Consider the following 18,947-nt stretch of genomic DNA (forward strand, 5'->3'; position numbering starts at 1 on the left):
TCATCCCCTAGTCATCTTAGGGATTCCCTGGCTGGTCCAACAAACCCCCTACATAAACTGGGAACACAGGACTCTGACTTTTTCGGATGGCTTTTACCAAGCCCCTGCAGCGGACTGAGTTCCTATTGCTGGAGTGGGGAGGGCTGCGGCGGCAACCCCCCGGGTCAGCATACCACCACTGGAGGGCTTACCGGATAAATACCAGGAGTTTGCTGATGTGTTTGGGGAGATGGAAGTGGACCAACTTCCTCATCGAAAAACTGACTGTGCAATAGAGTTGGTCCCCAACACTCAACTGCCCAAGCCGAAGATTTATGCAATGACTCAAAAAGAGCTTGAGGCGCTGCGGGGTTTTGTTGATAAAAACTTGGCCAGGGGGTTTATCGAGCCAGCAAACTCTCCAGTCGGAGCCCCCGTGCTGTTCCATGACAAGAAAGATGGCACGTTAAGACTTTGCACAGACTACAGGGGGTTAAATGCCATCTCGATACCAAACAAATATCCTTTGCCAATAATAAAAGATATGTTAGCACATCTGTCAAAGGGGAAAATCTTCTCAAAGCTGGATTTGTGGGAAGCCTATTTCCACATCCGCATCCGAGAGGGGGATGAGTGGAAGACTGCTTTTAATTGTCCATTGGGTTCTTTCCAGTATAAGGTCTTACTTTTGGGGTTGGCGGGAGCACCCGGGGTGTTTATGCAACTGATAAATGAAGTCTTACGTGACCATTTGTTCAAAGGTGTACTGGTGTATCTGGATGATGTTTTAATTTACACAGAGACTGAGGAGGAGCACGAACGCCTAATTAGGCAGGTGCTTAACAAGCTTAGGAGTGCCAAACTGTATGCCAAACTGTCAAAATGTGAGTTTCACAAAACTCGACTTGACTATCTGGGGTATAGGATATCTGACCAGGGTATTGAGATGGACCCTGAAAAAATTCAAGCGATATTGGGGTGGGAACGCCCACGTACCAGGAGGCAACTCCAAAGTTTCCTTGGATTTAGCAACTATTATCGCCAGTTTATCCAGGGGTTCGCTGAAATTGCCTTGCCCCTTACTGATTTACTACGCACCAAGGGGTTGGGAGACACACGCAAGGTAAAGAACCCGGGGGCAGTGCTCAATTGGACTCCTGAATGCCAGGCAGCTTTCGAAAAACTTAAAAGCCTTTTCACTGCTTAACCCATTTTACAGCACCCTGATCCCATGCGATCCTTTGTGGTTCAAGTGGATGCTTCCGATTTTTCAATTGGGGCGCTCTTACTGCAAAAAGATTCTGACAATCATTTGAAGCCTTGTGCTTATCTCTCCAGGAAGTTTTCTGAAACTGAACAGAGGTGGCATGTTTGGGAAAAGGAGGCTTTTGCAGTCAAGGCAGCTTTAGAAGCATGGTGCCACCTCTTAGAGGGGGCTAAATGCCCTTTTGAAGTTTGGACTGACCATAAGAATTTAGAAGCACTCTGCACCCCCCGAAAACTCAGTCCTAAACAGATTCGCTGGGCTCAATTTTTTAGTCGTTTTGATTTTCAGCTGAAGTTTATTCCAGGCAAGAAAAACTTCCTGGCTGATGCTCTTTCTCGCTTACCCCAAGATTCGGTCCAAGCGACTGAGATAGTGGGTACTGTGTGGACAGAGCCCCAGCTGGGTCTCCAAGCTGTCACTCGCAGCCAAACCTGTGTGCAGCTGCCTCCAGCCTCGCTCTCACCGGCTGGGAGGAGCGCCGATTCCCTCTCAATTGCAACAACAATTTCTCCAGGAACTGAAATCCGATACTTGGTTGCAGGCAAATAGAGACAATGTAACTTTTGACAGTGACAGTGGGTTAGCTTGGAAGCAAAACCGCCTCTATGTGCCTGAGCAGTTGCGAGGGGAAATTTTAAACCGTTCTCACGATGATAAAATGGCTGGGCATTTTGGGTTTGTAAAGATGTTGCACTTGGTGCGGCGGCAGTTTTGGTGGCCTACTCTAAGGCATGATGTAAAAGAATATGTTGCTTCCTGTCCTGTGTGTGCCATGTCAAAACAAAAAAGGGGTAAGCCGCACGGGCTCTTGCAGCCAGTTGCGAGCCCATCCTGCCCTTGTGAGGAGATTTCTATGGATTTCATTGTGGACCTTCCTCCTAGTCAGAAGAAGACTGTGATTTGGGTAGTCAAGGATTATTTTTCCAAGCAAGCCCATTTCATTCCACGTGCTTCTATTCTGTCCGCCCCACAACTGGCCCGCCTTTTTCTAATCCACATCTACCAGATCCACGGTAGCCCCTCCCGTTTGGTCACAGACTGCGGGACACAGTTCACTTCCCAATTTTGGAAATCATTTTTGAAATTGATTGGCACCAAGCAGGCATTGTCCACTGCTTCGCATCCTGAGACTGACGGATCTACGGAGGTTTTAAATTCGACCCTTGAACAATTTTTAAGGGCATTTATAAACTACCAGCAGGACAATTGGGTTGATTTGCTCCCTTTTGCTGAGGTGGCTTACAATAATGCTGTCCATCAGAGCACAGGGCACACCCCTTTTCAGGTAGTTTTGGGACGGGACTTCGTGCCCATCCCTGAGTTGCCACAACCTCCCACCCAGCCTTGTTCTCCTTCTGATTGGGCTGCTCAACTGGCTGATTCCTGGCCAGTGATTCAGCAAGCCTTGGCTGATGCCCAGTCTGCTTACAATTTGCACGCAGACAAACGGAGAGCCCTTCAACCTGATTTTAAAGTGGGAGATCAGGTGTATCTATCCACCAAATTTATAAAGTCACCACAGCCATCCTGAAAGTTGGCCCCGAAGTTTGTGGGTCCTTTCCCCATTGTTGGGGTTGTAAATCCTGTCACTTTTAAATTGGATTTACCTCACAATCTGAAATGTTTGCATCCTGTTTTTCATTGCAGCCTGCTCAAGCCTGTCAGCCATTCTCCCCACTGGCATCCACAGCCTCCCCCGCCTGCTCTGATCATGATTGGTGGACAGCAACATTTTGAGGTGAAGCAGGTCCTTGATTCTTGCAGGCTTCATGGCACCCTTCAGTACCTGGTTCGCTGGAAGCATTTTCCCCACCCTGAGTGGGTGTCTGCCTGTGATGTTACCACTCCTGTTCTAGTTAGACGCTTTCAGTTGGCTTACCCTTTGAAGCCTGCTCCCTGATGTTTTGTTTTTGGGGGGGCGATATGTCATGTTCCCCATTTCAATGTGCATGGTACATCGTAACGTTTCACATGTCAACTTGCTGATGCGTGTTTCGGTTGGGAGGGGAGGAGGATTCTTCTTCTGGGTTTGTTATCTGTATTCGGCTGAATGGAATGTGTTTGGGTTAGTTTGTGTGTTCAAGGTTTTCTTCCCAGGACATCAGCAGAAACTGTTACAGCACTTGGGGTGGGGAATTTGAAATGGTTGGGTGAGGGGAGGGATTATGTTTGCACCGAGGGTTTTTAGTTTGTATTTGGCATGCTTTTGCTCATTCTCAGCTTTCTCTGTATTTGCATACTATTCTTTAATAAATCAGATATCATTAAGTTCCTGCTTGTAAGTCTGAGTCTATTAGAGTAGGCAATCATTACACCCTTCTTCTTATTTTGATTCATACAATTCCAGAGGTTTGCACAACTTTGAACCATTAAGCCACACATAACTTTCTAGGCATGTACAAGTATATAAATCTATACAACAAAATCAGGAGCTCAACTAAATTTCTGGTGGGCTACTACACATGGCAAATGGTTGTATTTGGTTTAGCTGATCGAAGATTATGTATGCCTGACATAAAAAATCCCATGTAAAGAAGATAATAAAAATTTGTAAGAATAATGATTACCTTTCTTAAGTTTTCGCACTGCCAGCATACGATGTTGGGAGGAAAGCTCCCAGATCCTTAGAGTTTTATCGTCACTCACTGTTGCACAGATAGGCAAGAGAGGATGTACTGCCAGACCCCAGACCTCTCCTTCCATGTGACCCTGTTTATAAATGGGGAAAATATTCCAGAAGAAAAGAATATACTGTGCAACTGTTTTCCAATTCCAAGCTAAGACTGATTTCTGAAGAGTATTTTGTTACTCTTAAAAAACCCTCAAACCTACAATGTGATATCCACTTTTCTGTACAGTATATTTCTTCTCTCTGTGTATCTGTATATTCTTGAAGGGCATCATAACTCACAAATCCATTTATTATACTTCCGCGTTGGTTCTGATTTCCTCTGACATAGCAATTAATTAGTCCTGATAAGCGGTCTTGTTAAACTAGTTGCATCTTGTAGTGAGTGCTCTATGTACTTGAGAAGCATAAACCTGATGGGACTTTATAACTTAAAAATTTGGAAATCTATTTTCCAACACACGTAAGCAACATCCAACTCTCAATGGCTGCTTTATTAAATTAACCAAATTGTAAAAAGTACAGAAGGCTACATGAAAATTAAGTAGCAAATGAATTAAATTAAGAGCAAATGTAGAAATGCTGGGATGCTAGGTCCCTTTGATATATTCTCTGGTACATAAAATAAGTAATTATACCTGCACAAGTAGAGTCATGGGACCAGTTTTATCAATTTCAAGAATCTCTCCATTTTTTGTTCCCACCAGTATATGTCCATGTCCTAAAGTGATGGCACGGATTGATGGGTTATCTTCCAACAGCAACCCTGAAAGAAGGAAAAATAAGTAAACCTATTTCCGTTTAATTTTCTTAATTTTATCAGAGCTTCTTATTTGCTAGATTTTATCTTGATATTAGACTATCTGTTGTTCAAGGTTTTTAAAGTTATACCTTTAGACCCAGGTGACAGTGCTGCTCTTTTGATGGCATATGTCTTCAAGCACCTCTCAAATGTATCATCCCAAAGTGCCACCATGCCATCCTTCCCACCTGTGACAAAGCCCTGTACAGAAACAGATTTATAAATCTGCTTAATATATTGACAATATAAAGTTAGGTGATAAAAGTGTACATCACTGAATTACAAAATTAAATACATTCATACTAATACATTCATTCTGCAAATCCTGTTGTTTCCCCAAGCTTGCTGATACTTCCCTCTGAATGATGCTCTTTTGGCTATGGTACCAGTCTGAATGTCAAACATCGAAAGAATGATTACAAAAAATCATAGGTTATAGACTGCAGCTATTGGTTACATTAATTAAGATTACTACTTTCACGTTCAGAGGAGTGTTTATTAAGTTCTAAATACAAAAACCAACATATCCTACATATCCTCAAATTGTCTTACTGGAAAGAGGCATGAGAAATTTATTTATCCACTTCAAACACTAGTTTGGGACATTTAAAGCCAAAATTTACCCAAACTATGTATTCATACTTGAGCTGCGTGGTACTTCAGTTTTGTAGGCAAAAAGGTGCTTTGGAGCGCCTACAATCCCTTAAACCAGTGTTTCTCAACCTTGGCTACTTTAAGATGTGTGGACTTCAACTCCCAGAATTCCCCAGCCAGCCATTCTGGAAATTCTGGCAGTTGAAGTCTGCACATCTTAAAGTAGTCAAGGATGAGAAATGCTGCCTTAAGCCAAACATTTTCTTCCCTGAGCTAACACTGCAGAGGCTGGTAGTAGCTGCAGAATCCTCAAAAAAGATGCAGCTGCTTTACAGAGTTGCAGACATGTGAAATTAGTGCCCCAACGCACTCTGAAGCATTTTTTGGCCTTTGAATCTGGAACACTGCACAGCCCTAATACATATATGGTGAAATGTGAAATGTGATATATATTAGTATGGTTCTTGAGATCTTGCAAGACAAGAGAATTTTTACCTTATCTAAAGCATGCATAGCAAATACAGGCCCATCGTGAGCTTTCACTGTCTTAACCAACAAAACATCTTTCCAGATATAAATATCTCCAGTTGCAGATCCAGAGAAAACGAGATCCTCTATCCGTCCATAGGAAATACTCATCATGGTTTCCTGTTTCCCAATATTTCCAAACATGCCACGTTTTGAGGTAAAACCACCACCTGAATTGTGATGATAGAGCAATAGGCATTATTATAAATTGCGGTATAGATTTCAATTATCTATTACTAAAAACCAATAGGGGAGAACAAAAAGCAGGGGGGGGGGGAACGAAGAAGGAAAATCCCAGCTCTACCTGAATTGTACATCTTGAAGGAAACAATATTACATGTTGGTAAGTAGAATATGAAGGAAACAGCCATGTGTGATTATACCATTCATTACATACTGGGCAATCTTTTGTGGGGTGTGTGTGTGTGCATTATCTTTTTTTAGAATGTTTTTGGTCTCTGGGCTACAGAGGATATGGCAATAATATGGTCACATCCCTAAGATGGAGTTATGCTGACATTCTGAGATGATTTATGGTTTGGGGTTTTTTCCAAAGACAAAACAAATTAATTCAGCATAAACTTTGTTCCAGTACTCTTATTTTTTGGAGGGAAAAAACACTAATAGTTGCACCATAGGAAATGAGCAATTGGCTGCCAAATTCAGATGGCATGATTCCAGGGCATTTCTGGGAGCCATAAAAAATGGGACGGGGCAGATGCCTAGGGTCCCTGACTCACAGGTTTCACCCTGTGCTAACTGCAGAGCCAACTTTACTACTGGATTAGCAGCATCCAGTCCTCCAAAAAGAATAGAATCAAGGGCTACTAAAAAGATTTCCTTCATATCACACTAATTTCTCAATTTCTCCCATTTTTTTGCTCATGAGGGACTCAGTCCCTGATCATGGAAAAGAGATTTAGCTATATGGTAAGTACAGGTGACCTCAAGCAAGAGTGGTAACAAAGCAGAATACTCATAGGAAAATTTTGCTGTGTTTGTACTGGGAAACTGCTATCTGAATCAACTTTTGGGGGAAGAAATAAGTTAAATTTTTGAATCTACTACCTGCTTGTTGCCAAAATTTGATGTGCTTTATTCCAACAGTCACCAGTTTATCAGCATGATGAGGGTTGCACTTCACTACGAAGAGCTTATCTTTGTGACCCCTGCAACACATTAGAAAGTTAAAGAATAAATGAATAGCTAATGGAGACATTAGAACCCTATAATATTAACATTAAAAAAACACTTGTTTTGGACTAATTGTAACTTCTACAATGAAAAAGATAAAACGAGGAACTGGGACTTTAATGATTTACAAGCCAGAATTAAACTACTTGTGACAGTAATACCCCCCTTTTAAAGAACATGTGGCACTTTTAACAGTCGTGTACCATCTCTTACAGCATTATTGCTGAATAAAATAGAGGAGACATTTAGCATGTATTTTAGTTGATAAAAGTTTTCACATGTATATTATTGCTGATTTTGATGCAGAAGGATTTTAAAACTCTAAATTGAAAGTTATTTTGACTAATTGTGGGGGTTAAAAAATTCCAATGGTTCTAGCACATTGGAGCTTTTCACAGACTACAGAATTGACAGAGATTCCTCTTAATATGATCAATGAAATAAATGACATAGTAATCCTTGTTGAATCCAATTTATGCAATAAGATTCTCACACAAAAGAATTGGTTTTACTTTAATCATGTAGTAAATCTTTGAAGGTCTCATTCCCTAATTAATTTAACCAGTCTTGTTAATTTTATCCAAATGATATAAATTAGTCAATGGGAAAATACATGATTACATACCGATGTATTAGTAGAGATGTGATGCAATGAAAAAAATTGCATCACATTGCAATTCAATTGTAATTTGTGCTCTCACATCCAATTAATTTTAACACAATCTTAACCCGCATGTTGAACAGGAATTAAGAAACTAATCAGGGACTGATTCTTCTAAATTCTTTTGTATAATGTATTGCTTATTTGGGAGGAGGTCCAATTACATAACTCACTACATAAACTGGATTAAATATTTTTACAATAATGTATTGAGTATATTTTCAATTATATTAAGATGGATTAATGTTACCATACACAGCTTTGTAGGGTTTTTATTTATATGACCTTATCTGATCTTGTGGTTTGATTTTTTTTAAATTAAATATACTGGTTGGACACAATTGTTAAACACATTTTTTGGGGGGTGGGAAGCTATCACAGCCAGAGCTTGGAATGTCTCTGCTTGGCTGATATTTTGGATGCATCTAAACATTAGAAGAATAGAGACTTTCCCCAGTAATTAAAAAGTTATGGAATCTAATTTTATATAGCATACTGAGAGCAGAAATTCACTGATTAATAACTCATAAGGGACAGATATCCAGCTCTATTTCAATAAGTTCAAGACATAATATCGGAAAAGTGACTCAGATCACATTAATTAAGAGAGCTAAATGAGTATCACTTAATCCATCAGGCAACAAACAAGAAGCTATTAAATATTTAAGCAATCTCAGATGAAAGACAGTTTCCTATATATAATTAGAATAGAATAAGAAGAATAGAATAAGGATATAATCTTTAGTGTGGTGAATGACCAGTACAGAATAAAACATTACCAGGAACAGATTGCACATATCTGTAGGAACACGTAACACAGCAAAATCTGACTAACTTAAACATCATGTTTCAGATATGTGTGATACAGAATCACACGTATCTGAAAGTAAAAACTGTAAATAGAACCAGTTAGGATGACTGGGGAATTTGTTTAAGTGTGGGGTGATCTACATGTCCATCAGCATGAAACAGACAATACAATAACATGTGACTTATGGTTTCAGTAGCCCCTCTGCTGCAAGGGCAAAACTTTAACCCAGATGGAATGCCCTTATATCTCCCTTCTAAGGCCACTGAAAGAAGAGCACTAAATTGTGCCAGAGAAACTGCCCTCCTATATTTTAGGACTGTAATTTGGCTGAAATATCTGGTAGGTCTAAAGGGGTAAAGGAACCAGTTAGGAATATATCCTTGGAAAAAGATGTCAGGTCTAGTGGCATATAATATCTTTAATCCATTGCCTCAAGGCTACTATTGCACATTCATTTCCAAGTGTGTGTGGTGGAATTATAGAGAATCTAAGCATCTCCAGTTTTTTATCTATTGCTTTAGATGAAATTGAAATGAAATTATCAGTAAGAATCAGAGGAGTCAAACTTATTTGAAATGAGAAAGTTTGTACCCAGTATGTTAGTCTTAATCTTACTAATGATGGCCTCATGGTGAAGAGACACAGCAAGGAAGTATATTAAACTGACAGTTAAAAGGGCAAAGATAATATTTAAAAGAACAATTAAGCCAACAAAAACACATTTTCCTGTAACAATAAGGGGCATCAATGGATATTTCCACATGGAGCTTTGGTGCTGAATTCCTGTGATCACATGCCATCATCTTTATTGGACAGTCAAGCCAATGTTCTTCCATTTTAGCTGAGCTACAGCCCAATTTTCAAAGCTTTTGCAATGCTGGAACTCAACAGAGCTTGGGGGTGGAGGTTTTCCCATTCTCATAGCCTCTTGCCTTATCATGGCTTTTGACTCCAGAACTCAGAACTCTCCAGTCGACTTCACAGCAGTCCTAGCAACTCATCCAATTTTAATTCTTCTAGTCAGTTTCACAGTCCTTAAAAAAACTGGGCTTGATTTTTTTCTCCTGCCTTTACATAAACAGCAGTCCCAAGCCCTTGCTCATAGCACCTCCTAGTCTCTGGGATCAAGTGAGCAATTACTTTCCCTCCATCTTCACACATGCATAGATGCAGCTTTGGGGAAAATTGGGAAAATCTGAATTCAGGAAAAATTGTGTCTTGAAAGCCAGGCAGCTTTCCTCTGGTACAAAGAGGTCAGGGGCTTTTGAAAATGACCAGACAAATGCATACATAACATATATTGAAAACATAGGGGTGGAGAAACATTTTTTACTCTTTCTACATCAAAAGGAGGATAAAGGATTTTTGTTATGACAGGAGCCATGATTCAGGGGACAGGCCACAGACAGAATGATAACTTTTGCATTTTGCTGTTGACTGGTTGGAGGGAGCACTGATTGGCTCACAATTTTCCCTGCTAGTTCTCAGTCCAAGGCTGACATAAGCACGTTTTGGAAGGATTTTAGAGTGACACTGTGCTGTATGATATGCCCTATATGGATAACTTTGCTTAGAATAATGATGTTCTAGATAACTTTGCTTAGAATAATGATGTTCTAGATAACTTTGCTTAGAATAATGATGTTCTAGATAACTTTGCTTAGAATAATGATCTTCTAGATCCTTGGTGCTTTTTTAAAAGGAATTTTTTTCTTGGTATAAGCTACTTCTGATGGAGTTTTTCAAAGGGTGAAAATATGAATGAGGAAAAAATTCAATTCCTCTATCCATTCACTCATGCTCTGCTTTAAAGTTCCTCTGCCACCATGATTGATAGAGATTTGGCAGAGATCTAATCCAGATCCCTGCCAATACAGTCTTCAATCAATCTGCCGTTCAGCAACTGGGATATGCAAAGATGTTTCCTTTCTGTATTAAAGAAAAAAATCTTGTACGAAATGCTCAATTCTACACACAGCTACAGCAACAGATTTTATACTAACGTTAAAATGTACAATATGACTATAAAATGTACTCAAACTATTACTGAGACCAAATAATTTGTCTGAACTGCCACAGACTCATATAAAAAAGAAAAATGCAACTTCCTAGAAAGAGAACACATCCATTAGAAAACCAATGAGATACATGACCCAGTTTTTCCCAAATGTTTTGTACATGTGTGCAATTCCTGGGTAAACAGTTAAGCTTCCAAAAATGAATGAAATAAAAGAAGGCCAAGGAAACATTTATTCAAGATTAGGATGAAAAAAGGCAGGCCTGGGGCACAACAGATGATTTAGCAGAAAGAAAAAAAGATTTGCAGATCTATTTATATTACAAAAACTGCATGGCAAATGTATTCGGAGAGTAGTACTTCCCCTTTAATACATCACTGAACTCAACAAAAGAACAGATATAGAATAGTTTGATTTCAATGATTTTGACAGCAAAGTAATTTTAGGATGCCATGATAATTTGGATGCCAAGCTGCAGTCATACACTGTAAGAAAGGGCACAATAATTTTAATTATGTCTCAGTTTGTATTCTCCCTGCACTGTGACCTACATTCTTTCAAATGGTGCCCCAAACAGCAGGAGCAGATTTCAAGGAGATGCATAAGGAAGAATGCTGTATCATCGTTTTTTGGCCACTGGAAGATTTAAAACCTCTGTCATTTCTGAGGCACTGCTATTCTGGTATTTCTTCCAAGGACAATGATTGCTCAAAACATACTAATGAATGCAGTGTTACATTAGCACCAATCTAGTGCTACACAAAAAATGGACAGAAGCAGGCAAAACTGTTTATCATTTACATTTATAGTATGAGTGGATGCTACCCACTGTATGGTCCTGCCAGTGCCACTGTGGGAGAACAGAGAGAATATGCAGCCATTTCAAGTTGCTATAATTCAAGGTGCTTTGTGACTGCAGTTCAATCTCCCAAAGTCTAAAGTTTTTTCTTTGGGTAACCATTCCAGACTATTTTTTAAAATAATTGACACCTGGATGGGCATGCACTTCTAATTCTACTAAGAGTTATGATATTGCTAAACTGAAGTACAAAAGGTAGTAGCGCAGGAAAACTTGAATCATTTGAAAAGTTGTCATAAATGTAAGAGTGAGTCTCTTGAGTTGAACTTGACTTTCATCGGCTACATGAACAAGTCCATTTTTTTCCCTTGACAACTGTAGAGGGAAAGGGAATGGCCTTGAAGAATAGGAGGAAGAGCCGCTATCAAGGCAACGTTCAGATAAAAGGGGCCTTAGCCGGGCCAAGGATATACAGGTAGTCCTTGCTTAGTGACCATAATTGGGACAAGCAACTCCATCAGTAAGTGAAGCAATTGCTAAGTGGGAAATCCTGTGACAGCAACTGTGCTTTCCTTTTCCCCACTCCCCCATCCTTTGGAATGCTCACCCTGGTGCTGGGATAATTAGCAAGAAGAGAATTAATGTTTGTATTTATATTCATTGGAGAGGAAGGGATTAGAAGAGAGAAAGCAGGCATAAAATGGGGAATCCATATCGAAAACAATGTGCTGGGGCTGGCAGCCACTTTCGTGCTACACAATCAGTCCGCAGAGTGGGGGGTGGAGGGAAAACAAAATAAGCGATTTCTATAGGCAATCTCTCCTATGCTTGACCCGTTTCTCCCCCTTGCTGAGCAGAGACATTGGAAAGGAAGAGATTACAGGAGAGTAAGCAGGCATACAATGGGGAATATACCAGGCTGTTTATGTAGCATGCTTGCGGCTGCTGGCACCAGCACATTGCTTTCGATGTGTATTTCCCATTGTGTTCCTTACTCTTTTGTAATCCCTTCCTCTCCAATCTCTCTGCTCTGCAAGGGTGGAGGGAAGAACAGGTCAGGCACAGGACAACATGTACTGACTGTAATGGCAATCACATGACTGAGGGACAGCACCGTCATAAGTTCGAACGGTCATTGAATGAGGCAGTTGGTAAGCAAGGACTACCAGTAATTGCCTCATGCAAGCTCTAGTTTACACAAAGTTAAAGGAGGGGGGGAGAAGCTCATTCAGATTTGCAAGATTCTGTTACTATAGCTTTATGATAAAAGTAATACTGACCTACATGGCATTGCTTTTCTAGTCTGGACTACTTTGAAAAAAATTATAAATATAATTTGAAGAAAAAAAAAACAGCCTGAAATTTACAGGGAGAATAGAACAAGAACAGTTTGAGGAATATTTTCTGCTAGCATGAATTAAATAGGCAGATTTTACACAGATGGGAACAGAGTACTATTTTGCAATAATATATTGCAAAAATAAGTTCTGTTCTCATCCTCAAAGTATATGGGCAGAGATCTGGAGGCAGAAATTGAGTGCATGATGCTGTTTCCTGGCACTTCATGTTCAGCTTATATATCTGACAGTATGACTAGGGCCATAAATTGATGATTCTTGATAGTGCACATGAATGGAGGTCTCATACAAGAGTATTGAGTAATTGATGTGATCATAATCTCTCTTTCTATATTGGTCAATAATATGATGGTGTTTTTTAAAAAACTCCTGGAACGGCATCATAAAATACTCACATTATATAAAATATATAAAGGATGCAACATGGTAGTATTCTTACCTGGTCACTGCCATCTTTTCTCCTTTTTTCCAGTCCCACAGTACAATGGTATGATTCTCATCTAACCCAATCGAAGCCAAGCATTTCCCATCAGCTGTACAAAACCAATTCATAGTTCATCATGAGAGATCTTGAAGTGAAATGTGATAAATGCAATATTTGTTGCAAATTTCTATGTCATGGTACCAAGAATAAGTAAGTTGGATGTTCTATAATAACCATAGTTTTGCAATGAATTAATTTACACTTTTCTCCCTCTCCTCCTCCTCCTCCTCTTCCTCATTTTAGGAAAGGACTTACCAATTGCCTATGACAGAGATCCCCAAATTTTTCATAGTTTGAGAGCCAGTTTGAAAACTGCTGCTGCCTTGGCCGTGTTCCTGCTAACTATATTCAATATTGCCTTAATTCTTCTCATGATCACTGTGCCCTCTATCTTCCAAAAAATCGCTTGAACATCAACGGTCACACCGGCCATGATGGCTACGGTGTACTCTACACTACCTCTGGTAATATCTCTGCCCGATTGACAGGGCAATACTTTATCCCTGGGAACAACTCTGTTTGGGCATGTTCTTCTGGCCTCACCGCATGTGTATATGGTGATACCTTGTTACAAACTAACGCCTTTTGTATTCAGGTGCTCCTACTCCCCAAGGTTTCTATCTATTCCCCTGACGAACTTCTCTCCATTTTAGAGCCCCCTCATTATCCCCTCAAGGCTAAGCGCGAAGTTGTGACTGCTGTAACTTTATCAGTCCTACTGGGCTTAGGTGCGGCTGGAGCCGCCACTGGTGTGTCAGCCCTTGTTGTCAATGATCAGAACCTGCGTCACCTTAGCGTTATCATTGACACTGACCTTCGCGCCATCGAACAATCTATTGTGGCGCTACAAGATTCCCTTACCTCTCTATCCGAAGTGGTTTTGCAAAATCGTAGGGGTCTCGACCTTCTGTTCCTCAAACAAGGGGGACTGTGTGTTGCTCTAAAGGAAGACTGCTGTTTTTATGCCGACAACTCAGGAGTAGTATTGGACTCTATGAAAGAGCTCAATTCCCGTTTAAAAACAAGGGAATTGGAGCGCCAACAATCCATGTCATGGTATCAAAATATGTTTAGCATTTCTCCATGGCTAACCACACTGTTGTCCGCTCTGTTGGGGCCCCTCCTGTTATTGATTCTCGTATGCACCATAGGCCCCTGTGTGCTGGGTCGCGTTCTCCGCTTCTTAAAGCAGAGACTTCATACATTGGACTCAGAGGTATCCGAGACAAAGCTTGCTGTTCAACACCTGGTCACTGCTGTAGGTATGGAGAAAACACCACTCTTGGAATGGTCCTCCGATAGTGAATCGGAAGTGGACAAGGACCCCCGGTCACACTACCCCCCGAGAGAGGACGCTGGGATGGGTCTCCTTGGACTGAAGAGTCCCTGGCTCCCCGACTCAGACCCTCTGGGGGAGGAACAAAATTAAATAAAAAAGGTGGAATTGTGACGTATCTGACTCCATTACTGCACAGCTAGATTGCATGTCTCTCACGTAGCCTCAGGGCATGACTTGTATTTCCCTATTCTCTTTGTACTCACTCCCCCGCCCTGATAGAACTGCTGAATAAAAGGAGGTGGGGGCGTGGCACCAGGAGGCAGTACCAGCAACCTCCTGAGATGTAGCGTCACTCACCACCACAAAAGAATCCTGTGCCTACCGTTGTTTTTTCGACCTCACCCTTGCGAGGGAATCGTTGGCTCATTCCCCCCCAGGGAATCCCATAGACCGAAGGGCGAAGGACTGGTCGCGTGACGCGACAACTGGGGGCTCGTCCGGGATCCCTTCGGTCTCACGGTGTGATCTCTGTCTAGAGGTGCACTGCCTTCACTCTCGTTACTACGCACCTGGAAAAGGCTCTGCAATCGTAAGTAATGGGCTCCCCACTCTCCAAAGTTTCGTCAGTTCATAGGGACGAACTTTATGATTTAGTGAAGAAGGCTAACTCTTGTCAAAAGGCTAACGGTACGACCATCTTTCCCATTTCAAAAAAATCGGTGACTCAACTCCTACTGTACATGGACAGACACTGCCCTGTCTATCCTTCAGAGGGGTCGCTCAAAGCATCCACTTGGGAAAGGATAGGAAAATATTTTCATGATACCCCACGAGCACCCGTGCCTATTCTGACTGCCTGGAAGGCTGTTATGGCGGCCATCAACACTCTTTACCCTCCCCCGTCTTCCCCGGAAACTTGCCCTTCTCCTCCCGGCCCAAAAACCCCACCCCCTCTTGCCGCCCATCTCGATGCTGCCTCACCACCACCCCCTCCATACCCAGCCGTTCCTCCTCCCCCTTCAGCTCCAACCCCCGGATCCCCTCAACACCACCCCCTAGGAGGCGCCATCACTGAACTCCTCTCCTCCCCCCTCTCATTGGAAATGGAGAGTCCCTCTGCCTTTCCCATGACCATCGGCCTAGGGGCGGCGGGAGGAAATTTGTATAACAATATTGAACTTAAGGTTTTGAAACAAATCAAAGATGCTGTAACCACCTACGGCTTGCACTCTCCTTTTACTAGGGGAGTTTTAGACTCTTTAGTTACTGCTAACACTGTTATGTTATTGTATGATTGGAAAATGCTTTTTTCTATGCTTATGACCCCGGCGCAATACGTTGTGTGGCAATCTGAATACGACAAAGGGGTGGAAGTAGAAATTAGAAGAGGTCTTCCCGCAGGGGTGACCGCAAATCAATTATTAGGAAAGGGACAATTCGCAACCTTAGTCCAGCAACAGAACTCCCCCCGTCGTTGTTTTGCTATTATTCACATGTGCGCCATGAATGCTCTCAAAAGAGTGGATGATTCCGACTCTCAATCCACCCAAACGTTTTTGAAAATAATGCAAGAACCAAATGAACCATATGCTTCCTTCATAAGTCGCCTTCAGATTGCTTTAGACCGACAAATTGATAATGCCACGGCTAAACATGAGCTGCTAATGAAACTTGCTTTCTCTAACGCTAATCATGACTGCCAGACCATTCTGCAACCCGCAGTCAATCAACCGGGTGTAAAGCTTGCAGACTTCCTGCAACTCTGCAGAATCGTTGGTACCACCTCTCACAAAGTGAGCGCTCTCGCTGCCGCCATTACCACCTCGCTGCCTTCTACTAACCCCTCCCCTCAGCTCCATTCCCCGGAAGCCCTCGCAATCACTCGTCATGGAAATTGCTTCAATTGTGGGAAGCCGGGCCACTTTAAGAATCAATGCCGTGCACCCGGGGGAGGTGGGGCTCCCCCTTCCACTCAAAGGGGGCCGCCCCCCCCCTCCAAACCTAAAACTCCTTGTCCCAGGTGCCGCAAAGGCTTTCATTGGGCCTCGCAATGTCGCAATAACTCCTCCCCTCACCAGCCTTCGGAAAACTAGATCGGGGGTTGTCAGCTAACCCCGCCCCAAAGGCTGAATTACCCATCACCAGCTTCCCTGTGGAGTTGGCAGAGGATCTTTTGTATGACGATCCGGGGGCTGTCCTTTCCCTTCCTCTTGTTGTCACGCTGCATAAACCCCTCCCTCCTCTTACCCCTGCTTTGCTTATTCCCAACTCCTCGCTTACGCTTGAGGGAATGGTTGCTGCTCCCTATTTGTATGATTCATCAGATTTGACACAAATTGCTCTGGCAGGAGTGGGAGATAGGTGCTTTTCCTTAAATAAAGGAACAATTGTCGCCACGCTCATACTTCTCCCTTCTCCTGATATGCCATCATTGTTTGCCTTGCAGCAACCAGTCCAAACCTCTAAACCCACCCTCCTTGTCACACTAAATGGTCGCTCTTTCGAAGGCTTGATTGACACCGGCGCCGACGTCTCTGTCATTCGTTCCGCTGAATGGCCCTCCTCCTGGCCTATCGCTGAAGCCTCCTCGGTGCAAGGAGTAGGCGGAGCACAGGCCGCTAAGGTCAGCTCTCATTGGCTTTCTGCTGTGACTGCTCATTCTCATATTACAGCGTATCTAAAGCCTTATATCTTGCCTTTGCACTGTAACCTATGGGGCCGTGACTTGCTTTCACAGTTCCACGCTTTTATTCAACTTCCCTAATGGCTTTACAGGACCCTTCAGGGTCTCTCTCTCTCTCTCTCAAAACCTCTGTGCCGGTATGGGTTGATCAATGGCCACTCACCAAAGAGAAACTGGACGCCTTACATATCTTGGTCCAACAGCAGTTAATTGAAGGCCATATCGAAACCTCCACCAGCCCATACAATACTCCGGTATTTGTCATCAAAAAGAAGTCTGGCAAATGGCGCCTCCTACAGGATCTTAGGGCTATCAACACCATCCTTCAGCCCATGGGACCTTTGCAGTGTGGACTTCCCAACCCCAACTTGATTCCGGAAGGACACGACCTTATTGTAATAGACCTCAAGGATTGTTTTTTTTCCATACCTTTGGCACAAAAGGACAGAATTATTTTCGCATTTACGGTACCGGAACTTAACAATTCAAAGCCTACTGCTCGGTACCAGTGGAAGGTCCTCCCACAAGGCATGTTGAACTCACCCACAATGTGCCAATTTTTTGTCGATAAAGCATTGCAACCCTATAGATCCCAATTTCCGCATTTTCTTGTGTATCATTATATGGATGACATTTTAGTCGCTGCTGAGGGCCCGAAAGGGACAGTTCAAAAAACTTTTCCTATTCTTTTAGCCACCCTAGCAACGGCAGGGTTGCACGTTGCACCAGAAAAGGTCCAGTCTCGTTATCCAATGCAATATCTAGGCCACAAAGTTTTAGCCTCCACTGCTGCCCCACTTCTACCTATGCTCACGCTTCCCCAGCCGACCACCTTGGTCCAATTACAACAATGTCTGGGGGTCATTAACTGGGCCCGCGCATACCTTGCTTTAACTACACCCATGTTATCACCTTTATTCCAAGCGTTAGTGGGTTTGACAAACCCAGCTGACAAGGTATACCTTACAGAACAACAATTGCACGCCCTACAACAGGTCAATGCCGTCCTTACGACCCAATGGGTGGACCGTGCGCTCACTGACAAACCACCCTCTCTTGCCATTCTTTCAACACATCAATTATTAACTGCCATCATCGTCCAAACGTCTGATAACAAACATCTACATATTTTAGAATGGCTACACTTGCCACACACACCTAAGACATCCATCATCACCAGAGCAGCACAAATGGCCTCTCTTGTTGAGAAAGGCCGGAAGAGGATTAGAGCCCTAATGGGACTGGATGTTTCCACCCTGTACATTCCCCTTAAGGTTACTCAATGGGAACCCCTCCTACAAAACTCCACTGCACTGCAGGATGCCTTGGAGGACTGGTGTGGCCAGGTGTCATGCCATCTTCCCCCTGATCCTCGATTGCAACTGTTGCGAACAGTACCCTTCACACTAACCTCGCCGTTCGTTCAGCAGCCACTCAAGGAAGCCCTCACTGTTTTTACAGACGGCTCCAAAACCATAGGGGCTTGTACATGGCAAAATAATTGCAAATGGCATAAACGCCTAACAGGCCCACAAGCATCTGCCCAACAGGCTGAGTTAGCCGCCTTTTTGCTAGCCTTGTCTCTTTTCCCAGAACAGCCTTTGAATGTTATATTAGATAGTATGTATGTCACTCAAATGGCTGTGGCCATGTTTGATGCATATATTTCCCCTGTTACCCCCCCCTCTCTCATGACGCTTTTTTTGCAGCTTCAAACTCTCCTGAAGGACAGAACATCCCCTTTGTTTGTAGCGCATATTAGAAGCCACCAACAGCTACCCGGTTTCCTGTCCGAAGGCAACCACATGGCAGATGAGGCTTGCAAAATTATGGCCTCTTCCCCTCTTCCTCCGCCGCTTTC

The 18,947-nt window shown here is 42.6% G+C and overlaps 1 protein-coding gene across 1 annotated transcript in view; it reads right to left on the minus strand.

Annotated features, from left to right (window-relative positions):
* EML6 (EMAP like 6) overlaps positions 1-18,947 on the minus strand; it is a 155,845-nt gene that overhangs the window by 58,078 nt on the left and 78,820 nt on the right. Inside the window, exons 17-22 of the mRNA XM_063301467.1 lie at positions 13,080-13,173; positions 6,868-6,968; positions 5,767-5,969; positions 4,767-4,878; positions 4,514-4,641; positions 3,814-3,955 (exon numbers count right to left, since the gene is read on the minus strand). Of these exons, the coding sequence (XP_063157537.1) occupies positions 3,814-3,955; positions 4,514-4,641; positions 4,767-4,878; positions 5,767-5,969; positions 6,868-6,968; positions 13,080-13,173 (780 nt within the window). The remainder of the gene's footprint in view (positions 1-3,813; positions 3,956-4,513; positions 4,642-4,766; positions 4,879-5,766; positions 5,970-6,867; positions 6,969-13,079; positions 13,174-18,947) is intronic.

The sequence above is a fragment of the Candoia aspera genome, chromosome 1, assembly GCF_035149785.1.
Source record: "Candoia aspera isolate rCanAsp1 chromosome 1, rCanAsp1.hap2, whole genome shotgun sequence".
Lineage (NCBI taxonomy): Eukaryota > Metazoa > Chordata > Lepidosauria > Squamata > Boidae > Candoia > Candoia aspera.